Source organism: Galeopterus variegatus, unplaced genomic scaffold (assembly GCF_000696425.1).
Source record: "Galeopterus variegatus unplaced genomic scaffold, G_variegatus-3.0.2 Scaffold6398, whole genome shotgun sequence".
NCBI lineage: Eukaryota > Metazoa > Chordata > Mammalia > Dermoptera > Cynocephalidae > Galeopterus > Galeopterus variegatus.
Window position 1 is genome coordinate 61,643 of NW_007732509.1, and position 18,380 is coordinate 80,022.

The 18,380-nt window shown below is 41.6% G+C and overlaps 1 protein-coding gene across 1 annotated transcript in view; it reads right to left on the reverse strand.

Annotated features, from left to right (window-relative positions):
• Positions 1–18,380, reverse strand: part of LOC103606232 (androgen-induced gene 1 protein-like) — a 71,260-nt gene that overhangs the window by 43,574 nt on the left and 9,306 nt on the right. Inside the window, exon 2 of the mRNA XM_008590821.1 lies at positions 13,200–13,315. Within this exon, the coding sequence (XP_008589043.1) occupies positions 13,200–13,315 (116 nt within the window). The remainder of the gene's footprint in view (positions 1–13,199; positions 13,316–18,380) is intronic.

The window sequence follows — 18,380 nt, forward strand, 5'->3', positions numbered from 1 at the left end:
AATACTCACTGGGCCTGGTTGCCCTTCATTATTCATTGTCCAAAGCAAGGGGATGGCAGGTATGGGACAGAAGGATAAGATGATGAACCCAGAACAAGAGAGGTATCTGCCCCCAAGGAATCCCATTGAATGTGCTCTACTCCTGATGGGTGAGATGGGGAAGTCTGGCATCACCTTCTGCAGTGAGATTCCTGTTGCTCCTGAGGAATACCGTGTTCACTTTAATGAAGCTGCCCTGAACCTCAAGACCACTTGTCACAGACCTGTTTGACACCTATGACACCTCAGCTATGTGTGCTGCTATTCTGGCCATGCTGTCCCTGTATGCTTCTGGTCATACTCTGCTGGCGTTATAGAATTCGGTGGTGGTGGCACCCAAACAGTGCCCTTCTATGAGGATTACACCTTCCCCACATCATCCTGTTTTTGGACCCAGCTAGTTAAGACTTGGAAGAATATTCCTAAAGACTGTAAGAGGTAGGTTATAGCTTCACTACTACAGCAGAGAAGAACACTCTACCGAGGAGAAGTGGGGCTCCCTGCCCTGGATATTCAACAGGAGCTGCTGCTGCTTATCGTCCTCCCTGGAGAGGAGAATTGAGCTCCTGACAGTCAGGTGATCACTTCTGGCAATGAGAGGGTCACGGGTCCAGAAGTTCTTTCCAGCCATCCTCCCTAGGTTTGGAACTGGTGGCATTCATGAGAGCACATGCAATTCAACCAGAAGATGTGATGCTTATATTGCAAAGGACTCTGTTGCCAACACAACAAGCACTGTCTGGTCTGGCAGTATTACCATGTTTCATGGTATAACTGACTTTAGCACACAGAGAGATGTCATAGCCCTGGAACCAAACACAATGAAAATTAAGATTATCCCTCCTTTGAGTGCAAATATTGTCTGGTTACTATCTTGACCTTCCAGCAGGTGTGGATTAGCAAGCAGGACTCTGATGTGTTTGGCCTGTCCACTGCCCACTGCAAACACTTCTGAATGGATGGCTGGCAGATACACTGCACTTTCTGTATAAGTTAGTTCACAAGTATAAGTTTGCCCTGGCGGAGGAATACATCTTATGTAAGCCTCATCTACCTGGAATCTGCCTTTTGTAAAAGACACCTGTCTTTGTCAGGCAAATAGCACTATTTCATATTGTACTCAAGTTAACTAATTCTTTACAATACATTTTATAAAATTCTTTACACACCTTTGATTTAAAGGTGAGAGCATGTGGTTGGGCACTCTGTGTGGCAAAGGAAAACTAAGGGTAACATGTTTATAGAAGAGACCTGGTCTGAGGTGATGGCTCTTTGGCTGACTGACAATTTCTTGCAAGTTGTTCACTCTCCTAAGGCCTGATCAGATCTCATCAGAGTGCTAATGGCAGTTTCTGGATTTCTCTAGAGGCTGGCAAGAATTTATGAATGATTGTCACTTCTTTCTTGCAGTCTTCCAGCAGAGCTAGAAAACATAGCCAATCTCAGCCTTAGGACTCCATTTCTTTCATATCCTATGTTTTTTCTGCAGAAAGTCATGGGGCTAAATTACTCACTACAGTTGCAAAATACTTTGTATTTGTACCTGTAAATTTATGCATTTAATTTACGTAAGATTTTTGTATGTAATTCTCAGATTTTAAAGATGACTTACACATCTTGTTTTTCTACAGTCATGTGAGACTATCACAGCCCAAGGATACATCATTGTGCAAGAAAACATAAAAGTGCTACCAAAAAAAGAAAAAAAAAAATTCCCAAATTGGAAAAAACAAACTATTAAAGAGTTTTAAGTAGGAGGATTGACACGATAAAATTTGCATTTTGAAACAAACCCTGGCCAAGAAGTGAAAAGTGGATGGGAGGCAGAGTAAGATGCTTGCTAAATAGAAGGGCTGCAGTGTTAGGGAGTGTGTAGAAGAACGTGGCCTGCCAAGGAGGTTGAGGAGGAACAGTCACAGAGAACTTGGAGTTACGGGAAATGGGCTGGCTGGTCAACCAGCCACCCACCAAAGAACCAGTTCAAAGAAGGATGTTGTGCAAAGGAAAGAGTTAAGGTGGAATTGATATTGTGGAGAGGAGGGCAAGATGTCAGCAGCTCCAGGGGCACTGAACTTCTTCGGCTCCCTGACTGGTTTCCTCTCTCTTGCTTCTAGGCCATTTCCTTCCTCTTCCTGGGACACTCTTACCCTGGGCCTTCCTAAGGTTCTTAGTCACCCTCTAAGGGGCAGCTTACATGTCACTTCGTCTGGGAAGCCTTTCATGACCCTATAAGTCTGGATTAGGGAACCTTCCTGTGGCTCTCAGAGCTCCGTATATTTTAACTGTTATCAGTGGCCCTTATCAACTGTAAGATAATTGCTTTTTACTTCCCTGTATCCTTCAATAGACTGTAAGCTCCTTGAGGGCAGAGCCAAAGCTTTTTACATTGTTACCTCCTGCACTTAGCACAATGCCTGACACATAGTAGGCACTCAATAAACACTTGTTCTGGAGAGTTAATGAACTTTCTCCTGAGTCAACATGGACCCAGACCTTTTAGCATATGGGAGAATAAAAATATTATGTCATCATAATAAAGCTAGTTGCTTCTCTTGACTTTGAAAATTATTAGAGAAATGGGTCTACTTAAATGGATAAGGTCAAAGTTTTGTATGATTATTTTAAACCAAGTTTCTCTTGCCATTTCCATTACATGTCAAACAAAAGGTCTTTTTGGCTGTAAATTTCTATTGACTCTTGGGGTACAAGCTCAACTCTGGCACAGATATCTCCTCATCTAAATTGTTTACTTTACTTTCATCGAGTTTTTATTTTGTGCCTCCTGGGAACGCAGCACTGCTTGGTGCTGTGGGACACACAAATGCCTGGGAACTCCTCTCCTCCCAGTTATTGCTGGCTGAAAACCATCTGGCAAGGAGGAGACTGGGTAAGATCAGGGCCACTGTAAAGATGTTCACACAAACCTTCCCATGCAGCTCACCACAGAACAGGCTCTGAGCTTTCAAGATGCTCTCCTACTCTCAAGGACACCGAGAAGGCTCACCTCAGGGAAATGGAGAGGCTTTAATTTTGCTAATAAATGAATCTTTCCTCTACTTGAAAGGTTTTTATTGCCTGAACTGGGTCGACTCTCAAACAGGATGTCACTCTGGCAAGGAGTGCAGTCTGTGAGGTTTCTCCTATAAGTTTAGCAGCTTCAGCTGGCAATTTAAATCAATCAGGCAGATGGGAGAAGAGACAATCAAGTTGAAATTCAATATCAGAGAAAAGGATGTAGAGGTATTGTAAACACTCTATATGGTTACTCTAGACCTAAGTGTTTGTGTGAATTCACTTTCCCTACTCTGCTCGCATGTAAAACTCACCTACTGTCACAATTTCTCTTATTAAGCAATCAAGAATATTTTCTCTGACATTTCGATTGATGTGATGTCTAAAGAAAATGTGTTTAGATTAACCCTTAGCATACTGGAGACAAGGAAGCTCTCTTTGTTTTCTTTAAGATCATCTCAAATGCTAATCTTTCTCTTGCTTTAAGTAGTGAAGGGAGGAGATTTTGAAAAAAAAAAATAACCAAAAACCCCACATCACTACAACTATGTTTTAAATCCCCTGGCAGAAATGATCAGGGGATTATAGTAGTACACCACAGAGAAGCTGAACCAAGTCTGGGAAATGAGAGAAGGCCTCCCTGAGAAAGAGCTATGCCAGCTGAGGCCTGGAAGATGAGTGGGATTAGGAATTAATAATAGTGGGAGGCCTGGCTGGGGAGAGGGGGGGTTAGGTGGAGGTATGGAGAAAGCGAAAGCTCTGACATTGAAAGGAACTTACCCATCTTGACAATCACAGAGGTCCCTGTGGCTGTGTTACTAAGCAAAGGGGAAAGAGAAGGAGGATGAGGCCTGAGAGGTCAGCAGGGGCCAGGCAATGCAGGGCCCCCCTAAGCCATGTAAAGGTATTTCAGACTTTATTCCTAGAAGCAACGGGAAGTCATCCACACTCTCCGAGCAAGGGAGTGGCATGGTTTTATTGGTTTTTAAAAGACCAGTCAGGGCCCCTGTGGCTAGACGGGGTGGGGTGGTGGGTGCCTGTTCTATGCAGTGGTTCAGGAGAGAAGTAACTGAAGTGAGAGAACCACAGTGCAGATGGAGCAAAGTGGAAGGATTCTAAAAGTACTTTAGAGGTTACAGAAGCCGGAAATTGGTGACCAACTGTCCGGAGTAGGATGGCTCATATATTTCTGGTGTGAACAAATGGTGACAATGACAGGGGGATGCAGGCTTGGGAATGAAATGGGGAAATCTGCTATGGCATGAGGTTGGTTTGCAGTTGCTAAGTCAGTAGATATGGAGTAGGCTCAGGAGAGAGGTTTGGACTGGAGATCCGGGACTGAAGTATTGCAAACACGGAGTGGATGGGTTTGCCTAGGGAGAGTAGGTAGGAAAACAAGAGGACCTGGGACTGAGCTCCGAAGACCTCCACCACCGAGGTTTGGGTAGAGTGGGAAGAGCCCAGAAGCTGAGAGAGATCACCTTAAGAACTGGGGGGAAGATAGGGAGATGGGTATTTCACCTAAGTCAGGGCAAGACAGTATTTCAGGAAAGGGGGATGTTTTAATATTGAAACTGCTGAAATGTCAATTGAGAGGTCTACAAAGCATTCCATGAATTCAGCAAAATATTAGTCACTGGTGACAGCAGCAAATGTTTTGCTAAAGTAATGAAAGCTTAAGCCACATCGGAGTGGGTTAATAACATTACCATAGTACTTACTCTGTGCTTGGTTCTCTCCTACGTGCTTTACCTATACTAAAGATTAATATGACTTTAATGATCACAACAGCCTTACGGGGTAGGTACTATTACTATCCTACTCTACAGATGAGGAAACTAAGGCACAGAAAGGTTAAGAGACTTGTCCAATGTCATATGGCAGAAGCAGAATTCAGGCTCAGGCAGTCTGGCTCATAAAGCCATTCTCTGAACTGATATGCTACCTTGTCTTTGGAGTGTATAAATGGGAATAGAGACAGTGTAGACAACTCTCTGGAGAAACTGGGATGTGGGTGGGGAGACAGGGTCGCAGTTAGATACACACAAGTATAAGGGGGGTGATCCTAGATGAGCACTTCTGAGGTGGAGACGAGGACTAGAGTGTGTTCAAATATGGATTGGGAGGATCCAGGCATGAGACTGAAGTTCAAGAGAATGAACACAATCAATGGATGAGGTCCCTGGAGAGCTGGAGGGGACATGGTATAGAGACTCACCATTGTAATAGGGGGCGAGAAAAGGTGGGTGCAGCCAGGGCATTCGCAGGAGGAAATCGAAGTCCCTGTTTAAAGTCTTTTATTTTCTTTGAGAAATAAAAGGCTAGGCCATCTACTGAGAGACAGGGGAAGAGTGAGGTGCTGGTGGACAGAGATGGTTGGAGAAATGCTTGGTAAAATTGCCAAGTAGCATCAAGGACACAGGCAGCATCAGACTGGAGACACTAGCAGACTTGGGGGGAAATAAGGTTGCAGGGAAGTTGGGGAGTATGGGAAGGGTCATAACCACATATACAGTGATTTGGGCATGTGACAAGTTAATAGCATATGGGGGATCCTAGTCCCTCACATATTCTTAGAATGTCTCAGAACCAGCTGTTGGGGGTAGGAGAAGATGAAACTCAGAAGAAATACTGGAATTGCGATGGATTATATGCATAGCCTTTTCTGTTCCGATGCAGATCTCAGAAATGAACTTGACCAACACCCAGGTGGACACTCTGAGAGTCTGAAAGCAAGCCACACTCTCTGATGTCAATCCATGAATTGTCCAGATAGACCTCTCCTCATTACAAGATGAGAAAACATTAACGCACTCTCAGCAAAGTGCTTATAGGAATACATGCACTGGAACGATGGGAAAGCAATGGCATTCTCGATTCTCAGGGGAACAGCACAGCTCTGGAAATAACAATATATGAACCATAAGAGCATTTCAGAAAACTCTTCAGCATTCTTAAGAGGTTAGGAGGAGACACACGTCCCATGAAGTAGGACTAAAACCCATAAGAAGAACAGAGGATAAAATGAAAATAAAATAAGGGTGGTGGGGAAGAAAGAGAGAGAAAAAGCCTTTCTTATCAAGACTCTGCAGACATTCAGGATCTTTGTGGCCCAGGAGGAAGGAAAGATACTCTCCTTTCCTGAGCTCATTCATATGTGCCCATTCATCCTCGTGACTCTGTGAGGCAGGCAGTCTTTCCCATTTTAAAGGTGGTAAAAATGAGGCTAAGAGAGGATAAGTAATTTGCTCAAAGACCTCAGGAAGAGGAGAACTAAACAAGGAGCGTCTGACTTCAAAGATTTGGACTTCCCAGAGTAAGGCTCATGAGTGAAGAAACATGCAGAAAGCAGCTGGGTTTAGGCTCCCGACAGCCTGAGCATTCTTAGAGCATAAACAGAACAACAATGGCTACTGTCCTGAGTGCCAATTACCCATGTGTCTAATTCTCACAGCAATTATTCTCTTTTTTTTCAGATGGGGAAACTGAGGCCCATAGAGATTAAGTGATTCACTCAAGAGTATGATAGTACTTTTAAAAGTTTGTGAAAAAATAGAATTAAATGATAATATGAATTTTTCCCTGAACTTTTTGAAGACCCCGTGTATTAGCCTTCTATTGCATCTATAACACATCACCACAAACTTAGTGCTTCAAAACAACACAAATCAATCTCACTACATAGGTCTCACTGAGCTAAAATAAAGATGTTAGCAGGCTGCATTCTTTTCTGGAGGCTCTAGGGGACAATCTGTTTCTTTACCTTTTCCAGCTTCTAGAAGTGGCCCAGGTTCCTTGGTCGTAGCCCCTTCCTCTATCTTCAAAGCCAGCAGTGGCAGTTTGGGCCATTTTCGCATCTCATCTCTCTAACTGTTCCTCAATAGTCATGTCTCGCTCTGACTCCAGTTGGGAAAGGTTCTCCACTTTTAAAGACGCATGTAATTAGACTGGTCCACCTGGATAATGCAGACTAATCTCACCAACACAATCACAACTGCAAATCCCTTTTGCCATGTACCATTCAAGGTAACATACTCACAGGTTCTCAGGGTTAGGATGTGGATACCATCGGAGGAGATGCTTTCTATATCAAGGTTAAAAATTATTAAGGCGGCTGAATCTGGAGTTTAATTCACTAAATGGTCAGGAAATCCTGTCGACTCTCCCCTCAAAATGTATCCAGAATCCCACTACTTTTCACATGGTCATTTCTAACACCTGGGTCCAAGCCACTGGTCTCTCACCAAGATGATTTCTACAGCTTCTCATCTCTTCTCTCTATTCCATCCATGCCTCCGATCCATTCTCAACACAGTAGCCAAAGTGATACATTAAAAATGTCTCAGATCATGTCAATTCTCTGTTCAAACCTTCCAGCGACTCCCAATTTCATTCTAAATTAAGGACAAAGCCCTTACAATGGCCAACAAAGCAAACATGATCCTCCCTCCACCCCAGGAGTCTCCGTGCACTTTTCCCCTCACTCTGCTCCAACACGCTGGCCTTCTGTTTTCCTTGAGCACACCAGGCTTACTGCTGGAGCCTTGAGTGGGAGGGGCTTTGCTACTCCCACTGGTCAGTGATGTGAGGCTGAAGTCCAGATACTCACTTTTGCATGAGGTGCATATATGTGAAGTTTGCAGGGATCTCTGAAGAGCTTCTCTCCTGCAGAATTTCCTTATTTGGGGGATCTGGCTGGTTCCAGCTCGACTCTTCTACACCCCTTAGCTCTTTCTTATGGTAGCACACTCCATGAGTTCTTATTGCTGGGAAATCCTTGCCCAGGGGCTGTCCTTCTTGGTTGGGCCACAGTCAAGATATCTCAAGCCTAGTTCCCTTCCTCTATGTCAAACCAGTTCCACATGAAACTCATCCCCCTTTGAAACATACAGTGATGGGATCACAGGCTGCTCTACAATTGCCCCTCCCTCTACCCTGCCATGTCCTTCCAATGCTCTTTTCCTTGCTCAGGTAGGAGGCATCAGAAAGGTTAACAAGTGTGCTCCCTAAATGAGATTTCTGCCTCACCCCCAATATTTATTAGGGATTCTCTTGGAGCCTCTCACACACTTGGCTTTGGTGAGCGTGGGGAGGCACTTCTTTCCCTAATGTCTTCCCCAGACCCCAAATTCAAGACTGCAAAGACCTTCTCCCTCTTCCTTAGCCAGGCTGAGGCAGGAGGGTAGGGAGGATGGGCAAAGACTGGGGACGGCTGTGGTGATGGGAAAGGGAGCAGAGTCTGGGGCTGTCTCTTACAAGCTCCAAGAAAGGTCACTCTCTTCAGAATGAGGGACTTATCACCTTAGCCTTTCAGCTTGGGCTCAGTTCTCCTACGCTAGAAGATCAGAAAAACTTTCATGACTATTACAGACATGGAAGTCACAGGACAGGCAGTTATTGGTGGAGTGAAAGGTTCAAGCCGAAGAGAGGAAAATGTTATCTATTGGTCAAAGAACAACTACATGTTGCCCAGATTTGTTTAACTGGTGAAGAAGCATCCAGTTAAATGGGAGGACTTCAGTGTGGTCTTAAACTTCAGCTTCTCACTGAAGAGGGTAAAAATTTTACGCTAAAAATTTTACTCACTCATGGCTGAAAATTCTTCCCCCCAATTTTTAATTTAAGTACATTCTTATTTTTGAGATTTTCTTCCCCTGTGCTTAAAAATATGTGAAAAGAAATAATGTATGTTTCCAGCAGAAATCTGAGAAAATACAGAAAAGTTTCAACAAGAAAAAAAAACCAAAAAACAAAAAAATGCACAATTGCATGGCTGAGAATCAAATTTGGTGGGAGACAGAATTCTGATATTGAGACAATTTAAGATTGTATCATACTTCACCCTGATTTTACTTTTATTTTCTGTGTTGGAAAGTTATTCAGTGAACATATTTAGGGTAAAGACATTTGGAATATGGAATTTATCTAAAACCGTTAAGAGACCTGAAACAACAGAATCTTTATTTTGCTTTAAATAGGCTCATAGCAGTAACAAGAAATATTTATCCATCAGAAACTCCCAGGATCCATTTTCTCCTGTTCACCAATGCCTACTTGCTCCTGACTGTGTCTTGCATTTAGCAGTCAGCATGTATTTTGCATGGCTGCCGAGATCTCATGTGGGCTCTGATCGAATGAGAAACCACCATGGGATGGAGGAGTGGCCAGGGGCTGGAAGAAGACTCTTCAGGACAGAGGAGAGGCAGTGTTGAACCCTCGGGGATGTAAATTTCCTAGGGTCTGGGAGGTTTCCTCTTAATGTGTCCTGCAGATTGAAAAGCAGAGCAGTGAGCAGCAGCAGCTCTGCAGGGAGATAAGGACAAGAGGTGCTGGGGGCCGGGGGGCAGCCCAGGGAGGGAAGACATCTTCTCTTGTATTATATGTCAACGAGAGGGTGACAGCAGTCAGGATCCTGTGATCTTAAAACCCTGTTTTCCCGAGCTCTCCTGTAAGAGTCCCTGGTAGTTCTTATGTACTTATAAAACAATAAAAATGATGTTTTCATGTCCTTTAGAGTTGTTTTTGATTTTTAAAGTGCAAAGTGCACAAGTGAGCGGAATGAGTAAAAGCGAGAGAAAGAAGCTATGACATAACTAAAATTCTCAAGCCTTTGAAAACATTATGTGCTCCTACTACTACTTGTTGAGGAGCTTCTCAGAACTGATAATAGCAAATACAGAAACTTTTTTTTTTTTTTTGTCTTTTGTCTTTTTCCGTGTCCGGCAATGGATCACAACCCTCAGTGTTGCCCCCGTACCGGACCAGGGACCGGCAACGGGATTGCAAACCTCGGCGTTGCTCCCGCGCCTCGCTCAGCCAGTGAGCGGGAGCCGGTCCGTATGTGGGATCCGAACCCTCGGGCGGGAGCGCCACCGCGCTTCCCAAGCGGCGCACTACCCAGTGCGCCACCGGGCCGGCCCCAAATACAGAAACTTTTTACTGTGAGCCAGGCATTGTTCTCTGGCTTTGTGTACAATAACTGAATCCTTACAACTGCACCGTGGGGTCTATACTAAACTCCTTCTTATTTTCCATCTGAATAAGTTGAGGCCCAGAAAGATTAGGTGGAGGAGCCAGAACTCCAGTCCAGGAAATGGTTTCTGATGTGCTTCTAACCAATCAAAACCAAGCTAAAAACTCACTTAATATGTTCATCCACAGAGTTACTGTTCACACAGTAATAGACAGTGGAGGGCAGGGTTAGGATAGGATTCTGCAGCCACACACCTGGGCTTGCACTGTAGTTCTGGCGACAGCCCAGTGGCTTGTCCTGGACAAGTCATATCATCTCTCTAAGCTTTAGCTTCCTTCTCTGTAAAATGGGCAAGATAATGCCTATCTCAAAGGGACGTTTGGGGGAACTAAAAAAGAATTTGAAAGCATTTGTCACAGTGTCTGGGCTCAAAAGAATGATACTTGTTACGGTTTCTGGTAATTTCTGTTTCATTAGAAACTGAAGGACTTCTGTGTTGCATCCAGAATGAGATAATATGGATCCTCTCATTTATTATGGGAGATCCCACACATAGCGTGCAGAGAAATGTAGCGTGCAGGGGGATGACAGTGGAGGGGAGGTGTCCAGGGAAGGAATTAAGAACTCCCCACAAATGGACAGGGGGATGTTTGGGTCCCAAACACCAGAAAGATGGCAGGGGGTGGGGTGGGCAGAAGTGGTCATGAAGGAAATCTGGGATGGCTTTCTGATGCTAGGCTTGGGGAGGACTAAGATGGGTCTGGGAAATAGAGCTACGGAGGGTGGGAGCTCAATGGGCACCAGTCAGTGAAGAAAAGTGCAGGCATCCCCTGCTTTCCCAGCTCTGCTATTCAATCCTAGGAAGAGAACAGATATAGATGGGGGGTGGGGGGAAGGACTCGTGAAACTGGAGAGCAAGTTAGAGCCCCCTGAGCAAAGCAGACACACAGGCTGGCCAGCAGCCTCCGAGGGATAGTTAGCTTAGCCACACTCAGTTGTGTAAAGGATGTATTTATTTTATAATTAACATGTGATAAGAGGTATGCTTTCTTCCATCTTGGCATGAGGTTCTGGAATGTCCAGTTACAACACTGGTATGCTACCAAAAGATTTCATATCCCAAATCTTGCCCTGTTGTGTCATTGGTATGTCGGCCCTGAGATAGTCTGGAATGGAGGAAAAGCCAGTATCTTTTTGATAACCAAGAAAATCCTTGGATTTACATAATGTGACACGATGTGAAGGGCACTGTTTAGCTCTTTGCATAGCTATAAATGCCCAGGGCAGGACACCAAAGGAAAAAGTCTACTTTGAAAGTGTTCTCAGAACAAATCTGAGGGGATTCGCTGGTTAATGCAAATACATGTCCAAACAAGTACTGGTCTGCCTAGAGAGCACCCGGAGCTGGCAACCTCACTTGGCATGAAGAGGGTGTTGAATGCTTCATTTTAATGAGGGATCTTGGGGGTCCATAGTGAAGACTATGTGGTATTTCCCATGAGTCTCTTTGGAACGTGGTCTGATTGTACCACAGTGGAAGAGAGGCCAAACGAAAGTACATAGTTCCTGAAACCTCTGGGGCTCTACAAGATACAAAAATTTAATAGCATATAAACGAATTTGCAGAAATGCACCCAGAGTTCCCAGAGTGAAGAACTTCCATTTCCCACAGGTAAGTAAATATCAGAACAAAGTAATGAGACTGTATTTGGGGTGGAGGGGGGGGGTCTGAGAGGTTCATTTTTAAACCAGTGCTAAAGCAATTCCAGTTATGTTTTAAACATTGTAGCATCCCTGGTAATCGTGTAGGTGCCCTACCTGACTTTTCTGAAAGGCAACAGTAATTTGAAAATTGAGTTTATATGTAGAAAGCACATAAATTCATTTTTAAGACATAACTTCAGTTACATTTCACCTGTGACTCCTGATCATTTTGACCTTTTCTATCAGAAAAAGTCAATACTTGAGGTTTGAGGTGGGGGACAAAAACCTAGGAAATGATTAAGAAAACAAACTCCTCCCCAGTACCTAGTCATTGTGGTCTTCCACTGGTTGATGGAGTGGCAGATGGGATAAACTTTACCACATGCTTTTTCTAGGGTCTGTCATCTGGATGTTTCCTTGGATCCAGCCACATGATGTGACTTCTTGGCAGCAGATTCCCTTTCTGCTCAGATTTGGGGCATTATGTGATCGTTTGTGCAAAGTATGTGAAGTACTGTAGTGACCTTTATTTTATATTCCTAGGCTGGCTGGAGCAAAATGCTCCATGGAGACTGGGCCTCCCAGAGAGCTCCGGGCTGTGGGCAGGATTACATACAGTTGTGCAGTGTTCGGAGGAATGTTACCCAGTCCTCTGGGATTAAAGGAGGAGATGGTGGCCCGAACTCAGAACAAGAGTCCCAAGAGGCAGAAACACTGGCGGGAGGGACCTTTTCTGTGTGTGTTAATATATCAAAGAGGATTTGGAATTGGAAAGAGAAATTCTGTAAGTTAAGATAAATAACTTTTGAAGAGTTAAAAATAAGATAAGAACTGAAATTAATGTGAAACAAACTTGCAAAAACTTTTTTATCAGTTCAATTTGGCACCTCCTACTTGGGACTTAACTGTGTTCAAAAGACCAAAATGGAGATTTTGTGTGGTTTATTTACCCCAACAATTAAAAATAATACAGTTAAATACATTCTATATGTAACAGCTAATGCCGAAATAGGTTTTAAATGGACTAAGGAAAATGTACATTTTTACTTGTTTCCTGTTAAGTTTAAGGTCACTGATCTAAGAGGTCATTTCTTCTGTTGTCATTTCTGTTTGTTGCAACTCCCCCACTCCCCAACAAAAGCAACAACAAAAAAATCCCAAGCAAAAAACCCCTTAAGCAATAAAACTGATGTCCAAGAAAAACATTTAGTTTGAAAAAGAGTTGAAAAATGTAGCCTTGGAAGAATCACTGCTTACATGGGATTGTTCAACAAATTCCTGTTGTGTGAGGTTTGGCATATACTTTCTAAAAATATAAGCATCTGGGGAAAGGAGACAAAGCCCAGGTCTTGGACCAAATGAGGCACGCAGTGTGAATCTGTTAGTGATTATAGCCATAATGAAATATGTGCCCAAATTTAGCAGTGCAAAATCTAATACAATATGAAAGCGCAGCAGGCACAGTCCTTACCATAATATATAGCCAACAGAGAAGATACATATGGCCGTGAGTCCGCTGCTCCTGCTGGGATACTGATGGTGCGATGTCCTCATCTCGATTAATATAAAGGGCAAAACTGTCGTGTGCTGAAAAAGAACAGAGACTAGGTGACACAGATTCTTATCATCGCCTTTCTATAGTTGTTTTTTCTCCAGCAGGACAATGCACAGCATACATTCCTAGGAAAGTGCCACAGCAGAAAGCAGTCTATAGCTCACCAAAGTGGTAGAACGGACACGGAAACATGTCGTGCATCCGTTGCTCCACTGGTGTTCTTCTACTGTATCTGAATTTTTGAAATTTTATTTTATTTCATTTTATGTTCGTTATAGAAAATTTCAATAACATAGAAACATGTATAGAAAAAAACTGGAACATAAGAAAGGAATAAAAATAACCACTGTTAACATTTTGTTATATGTCCCATATTTTTTCCTCCTTGTTCATATTGTTTATACTTAGTTAAGATCATACTGTACATGCAATTTCCTTTAGGATTTTTATCACAATATTGAAACAAGAGAGTTTTCAATGTGTCATTTTAGAAATTCTTCTAGAACATCCAGCCCTGACCACAGCTGCCTAAAATGCCATTATGTGGATATACCAAAATTTATTTAACCAATTCCTGTTCTTGGACATTAGTAGTGAAAGAACTTCAATTTTTCAATTATTAAAAATGTCATGATGAACATCTTTTATAGAACTCTATGTCTGAGTGTTAAATTATTTTCTTATAGTCAAAGGCTATGAAGATTTTAAGGCTGCTGATACCTAATCCCAAATTATGTGTGTACCAGCAGCAGGTCAGGAAACAATGCCAAATTAGCTTCCAGAAAGTTTGTGCCAGTTTGTACCAGCAGTGCGTGGATTTAGGTATAATATTTAAAGGTAGAATCTCAAGATGCTGAGTGGAACATTCCTTTTGTTTTTCCCATCCAGGGGCTACACTAGATACTACGTTCAGTGGACCATGATGAAAATGAAATTTATCCCATCCATAAGTAAGAAGGAAGGAAAGTCAAAATTTTAAACCCCTCAAAGATCCGAATACTCTGAAATTTGGTGGGTAAGTGTAAGGGACAAAGAGCCTCTCAGATAAAACTGGATCAGGATATATATTTACCTCCCAACACTGGAGACTTTCTTTGGGGTAGAAAGATGGCAGAACTGAAAACTGACACTTCAGCAGGTTTGAACTATATTGGTACCTCCTTACCAGCCATGAAAGAATCTTTGTGCTGCTCTTGCTGTATTATTTGCATATTCAAGGAAAAGGCAGGAAATTTAATGTTTCGATTTTCAAACAGTAGAAAGTATTTTAGCAAAGTGGAACCAGGTGTGGCAGGTAGGCCTTCATAGGCAAAAAACGTGTTGGGGATAGCAAAGTGAACGTGCTCTTGGGAGCAACTTATTGTTTATATTCACAGAAAAAAATAGGAAGACATGATTTTGTAAGAAATATTAAGAAATTGGACATTCTTTGTCTCAAACATTTTCCTCTAGATAAGTGCCAATACATTAGTAATTAGAGTGCAGCATTCTGAGAAACTCAGGTGAATGATTCCACAGTTGGGTAGCTTTGTATTTTCTCATCTTTTATCTTCTCTGTTATTATAGTTTTAAAATAGTATAATTAGCTTTTAAGGGAACTATGCAAAATGTACAGGTGTGCAAATACAGAAACAGTATGCATTTTAAAGATCTATTCTCTTGGTTTTTCATTATAATCTGGTCATCTCAGATGACATTAGCTTGGAATTTCACCAACAGCTTGAGATGTCAATGATAGTTTTACAGTGTAAGATCAAAATTTATAGCTAGCAATAAGGCTATGTCTTATCAAATTGTACATAGAAACACCTGCAAATCAAACCTTTCCACTGAAGATAATGCTGGTTTTTAAGGTCTGTATGGGTTAAAGATGACATAATATTAATTTGGGCTCATTAACATTAAGAAATGTCTAAACTCTACGTCTTCATTCATTGCTCCAAACTGAGTAGAAAATCATCCATTTTCCTATAAATTTCTATCAGTTCAAATAACCAATTTGAATATGCTTAGTTATCTGGGTATCATTATCTAGCTTACTTGCGGATTATCAGATGTCATGCCTGGAGGACTCAGGAAGCACTCTGATGATGCCAGGCAGGAAATCTACTTGAAAAAGAAAGATCTTTTCTTAGATCACTTCATCATTGGCATCATCACTGCTAAAAAGGAGCTACTTGTTCCATCAGTGACATAGCCACTGACAAAAGTGTGTTTTTGTTGTTGTTATGGCTACCTGTGCATGTGTAAATTTGGCCAGTGGCAAATCTCAGGAGAAGGTTTTTCTATATCAAGGTAATAGCTTATCACTTAGAATTTTCATGCACTAAAGAATTAACATCTCTCCCTCTGAAAATTGATGCAAATTATGTTTACTGATGAATAGTGTATATCAACAAAAATAAATAAAGTGCAAAATATTTATTGCAAATATAAATGTTGCCCTACAGACAACTAATATTTTTTGAATTGAAAAAGGGGTAAAAATATATGAATCATCCTGATGAATATCTAAGTAACAATTAGCATCGTAGCTATAACTTGATATCGCCAGCAGCAAGAAGGATAATTATTATAGAACTACTATACAAGAAACCCAGTTCCAATCCACTCCCAGGCGACACTCTGCTTTAATGTCTTAAGAACCAGGGGGAAAATATTCAACTACAGTGAAGATCCCCAGTTACACAAGAATGGCAATCTTATGTTTTGTTCACTGTGGTAGTATTTGCAGCACTTAGAAAAGAGCCTAGCACATAGAGAAGGTACTCAGTAAATATTTGTGGAGATAATTTAATCTTCAGAACAATACCCTAAGTGGATATTATTAACTCTCTTCTGCAGATGAGGTGAAAACAAACAAACAAACAAAAAGGCTCAGAAGGGTTAGTTATCTTGCCCAAGATCACAGAACTAGTAAGTCTGGAAGGAGGATTCAAAACCAGTTCTGTCTGCCTCCAAAATCCCATGCTCTTTTTCTGCATTAGGATTACATTTTTGAAAGATATGAGATGAATAATTTTTGCATCAGTAAACCTGTGGGAGTGCATGATTGAAGATTACTTACACTATTTTTTAAAGGGCTAGAGTTATTTTTTGGTTAGGCTTTAAAATAAACAAAAAGGTCTTCACTGTAAAAAATGAATTTTGCTAAATGTATTCTTTCCTGTGGGATATTATCATCTCCATAATAATAAACAATAACATAAACTGGAATAAAGTCAGAACCTTCTAGTGGTACGATGACAGTTACAGATGGCTGAAAGCAGACTCAAGTATGATCTACTTTTATTTCCCCAAACACAAATATCATTTAAAACTTACAGTATTCTCAGGTAGATATAGATCTACTTTGGATACACAAAGAGAGAGATAAAGGCTGTTCACCAGTTGGGGCTTTTAATTGTATTAGACTATTCCCTGTAGTACATTGTCAATAGAAGAATTCCCCAGCAGCTGAGTTTCTAGGTTAAAAACAAGGTTCGACTTTTTTAAAAAAAAAATTTTTTTTTTTCCTTTTTTGTCTTTTTTACTGACCGGCAACGGGATCGCAACCCTCGGTGTTGCACCCGCACCGCGCTCAGCCAGTGAGCGGGAACTGGTCTCCACATGGGATCCGAACCCTTGGCGGGAGCGCCGCCGCGCTCCCAAGCGGCGCACTCTCCAGTGCGCCACCGGGCCGGCCCTCGACTTGTTTTTAAGTGCTAAGATGAAACATTGGCAGCCCAAGGAGTAAACCTTTTATCTACCATATAAACTCTGTGCTAGGAAGTACTGATCTCAGATGGAAGTAGTTACCCTATCCCAAGCTTGATCGTCCATTGTTGATAATTTTGATGAGGAGCTGTATTTGAAAGATTGTGTCCCCAAAGGGAAGACCAAACCTATCTTGGTCTTTTTCAAGCTTTGTATTTTTCTTAACGGGGTTTGGATGGGTTCCCTGAGATGGAGCAGAGTGACTATCACCACGAACTGACTGGCATCCCAGGGCAAAGGGCATCCTGCAGAGGGCATCCATGAGGTGGTGTCACCTCCACAGTGAGCAGTCCTCAGACCTGAGTGGAGGGCTGGATTCATGGAAGGATCTGATTTAATTATGATGTGATAACCCTGAAGCAGATGGGACAGGGAAAAAGGCTTTTGGAGAAGAGGCTCAAAGGAAGAAAGCAGCGGAGTTAAGTGAAAAGATCAGGAAGCTGGCATCTGGGACCTAGTTCTGATTGTGTCCCTCCTCTGAGGCTTGCAGTTTCTTGCCCATTTGTGAAGTTTAGTATTATTCTTTGCAAAATGAGGATTAAATTAGTGCTTCTCAAACTTCTGTCATGAAGATCTAATATTATAAGTTTTCCTGTAATACATACCAGGGTCGACTGGCCTATGCATTAGGTATAGTAGACACAGTGCCAAGGCCCATGACGAGTAAAGGGACCCATGAAAATGTTTCAATTTCTTTTAAAATCAGAAGAAAAATATGAACTTTCAGAACTGAAGATAATTAATCTTTACACCAGTGTAGCCATAAAACATTATATATATATTTATATACACATACATATACATTAATGGAAGAAGGAACCCAAGAATATAAGATGCTCAGGATTTACAAAACTTATAATGTGGCCTTGTCATGTTACCTAATTTTTTAAACAAAATGTTTTCTTACTCAATTCACATTTTTTCTTAAATAAATATATTTAAGGGAAATTTTATATAAACTTCTATAAACGGAATATCATTTGTCATAAATAGAACATAACCACAAAAACAAATACAATGAAAATTAATTAATCTTAATAAATGTTTGCTTAGATATACTTGCCTGTCAGAAGCTCTGATTCTTTTTTTTTTTTTTTTTGTTAAATTTTTTTTTTTTCAATATACACTGTATATGATTATTATGGCCCATCACCGACACCTCCCTCCCTCCTCCCTCTCTCCCCTCCCCCCCAAGAATGTCCTTTCCGTTTGCTTGTTGTAACAACTTCATGAAAGTATAGTTGTTATATCTTCCTCCCCACCCCACCCCCGGTTTTTTTTTGTGTGTGTGTGTGTGGGTGAATTAGTTTGTTTGTTTTTTTTTTTTTTTTTTTTTTTTTT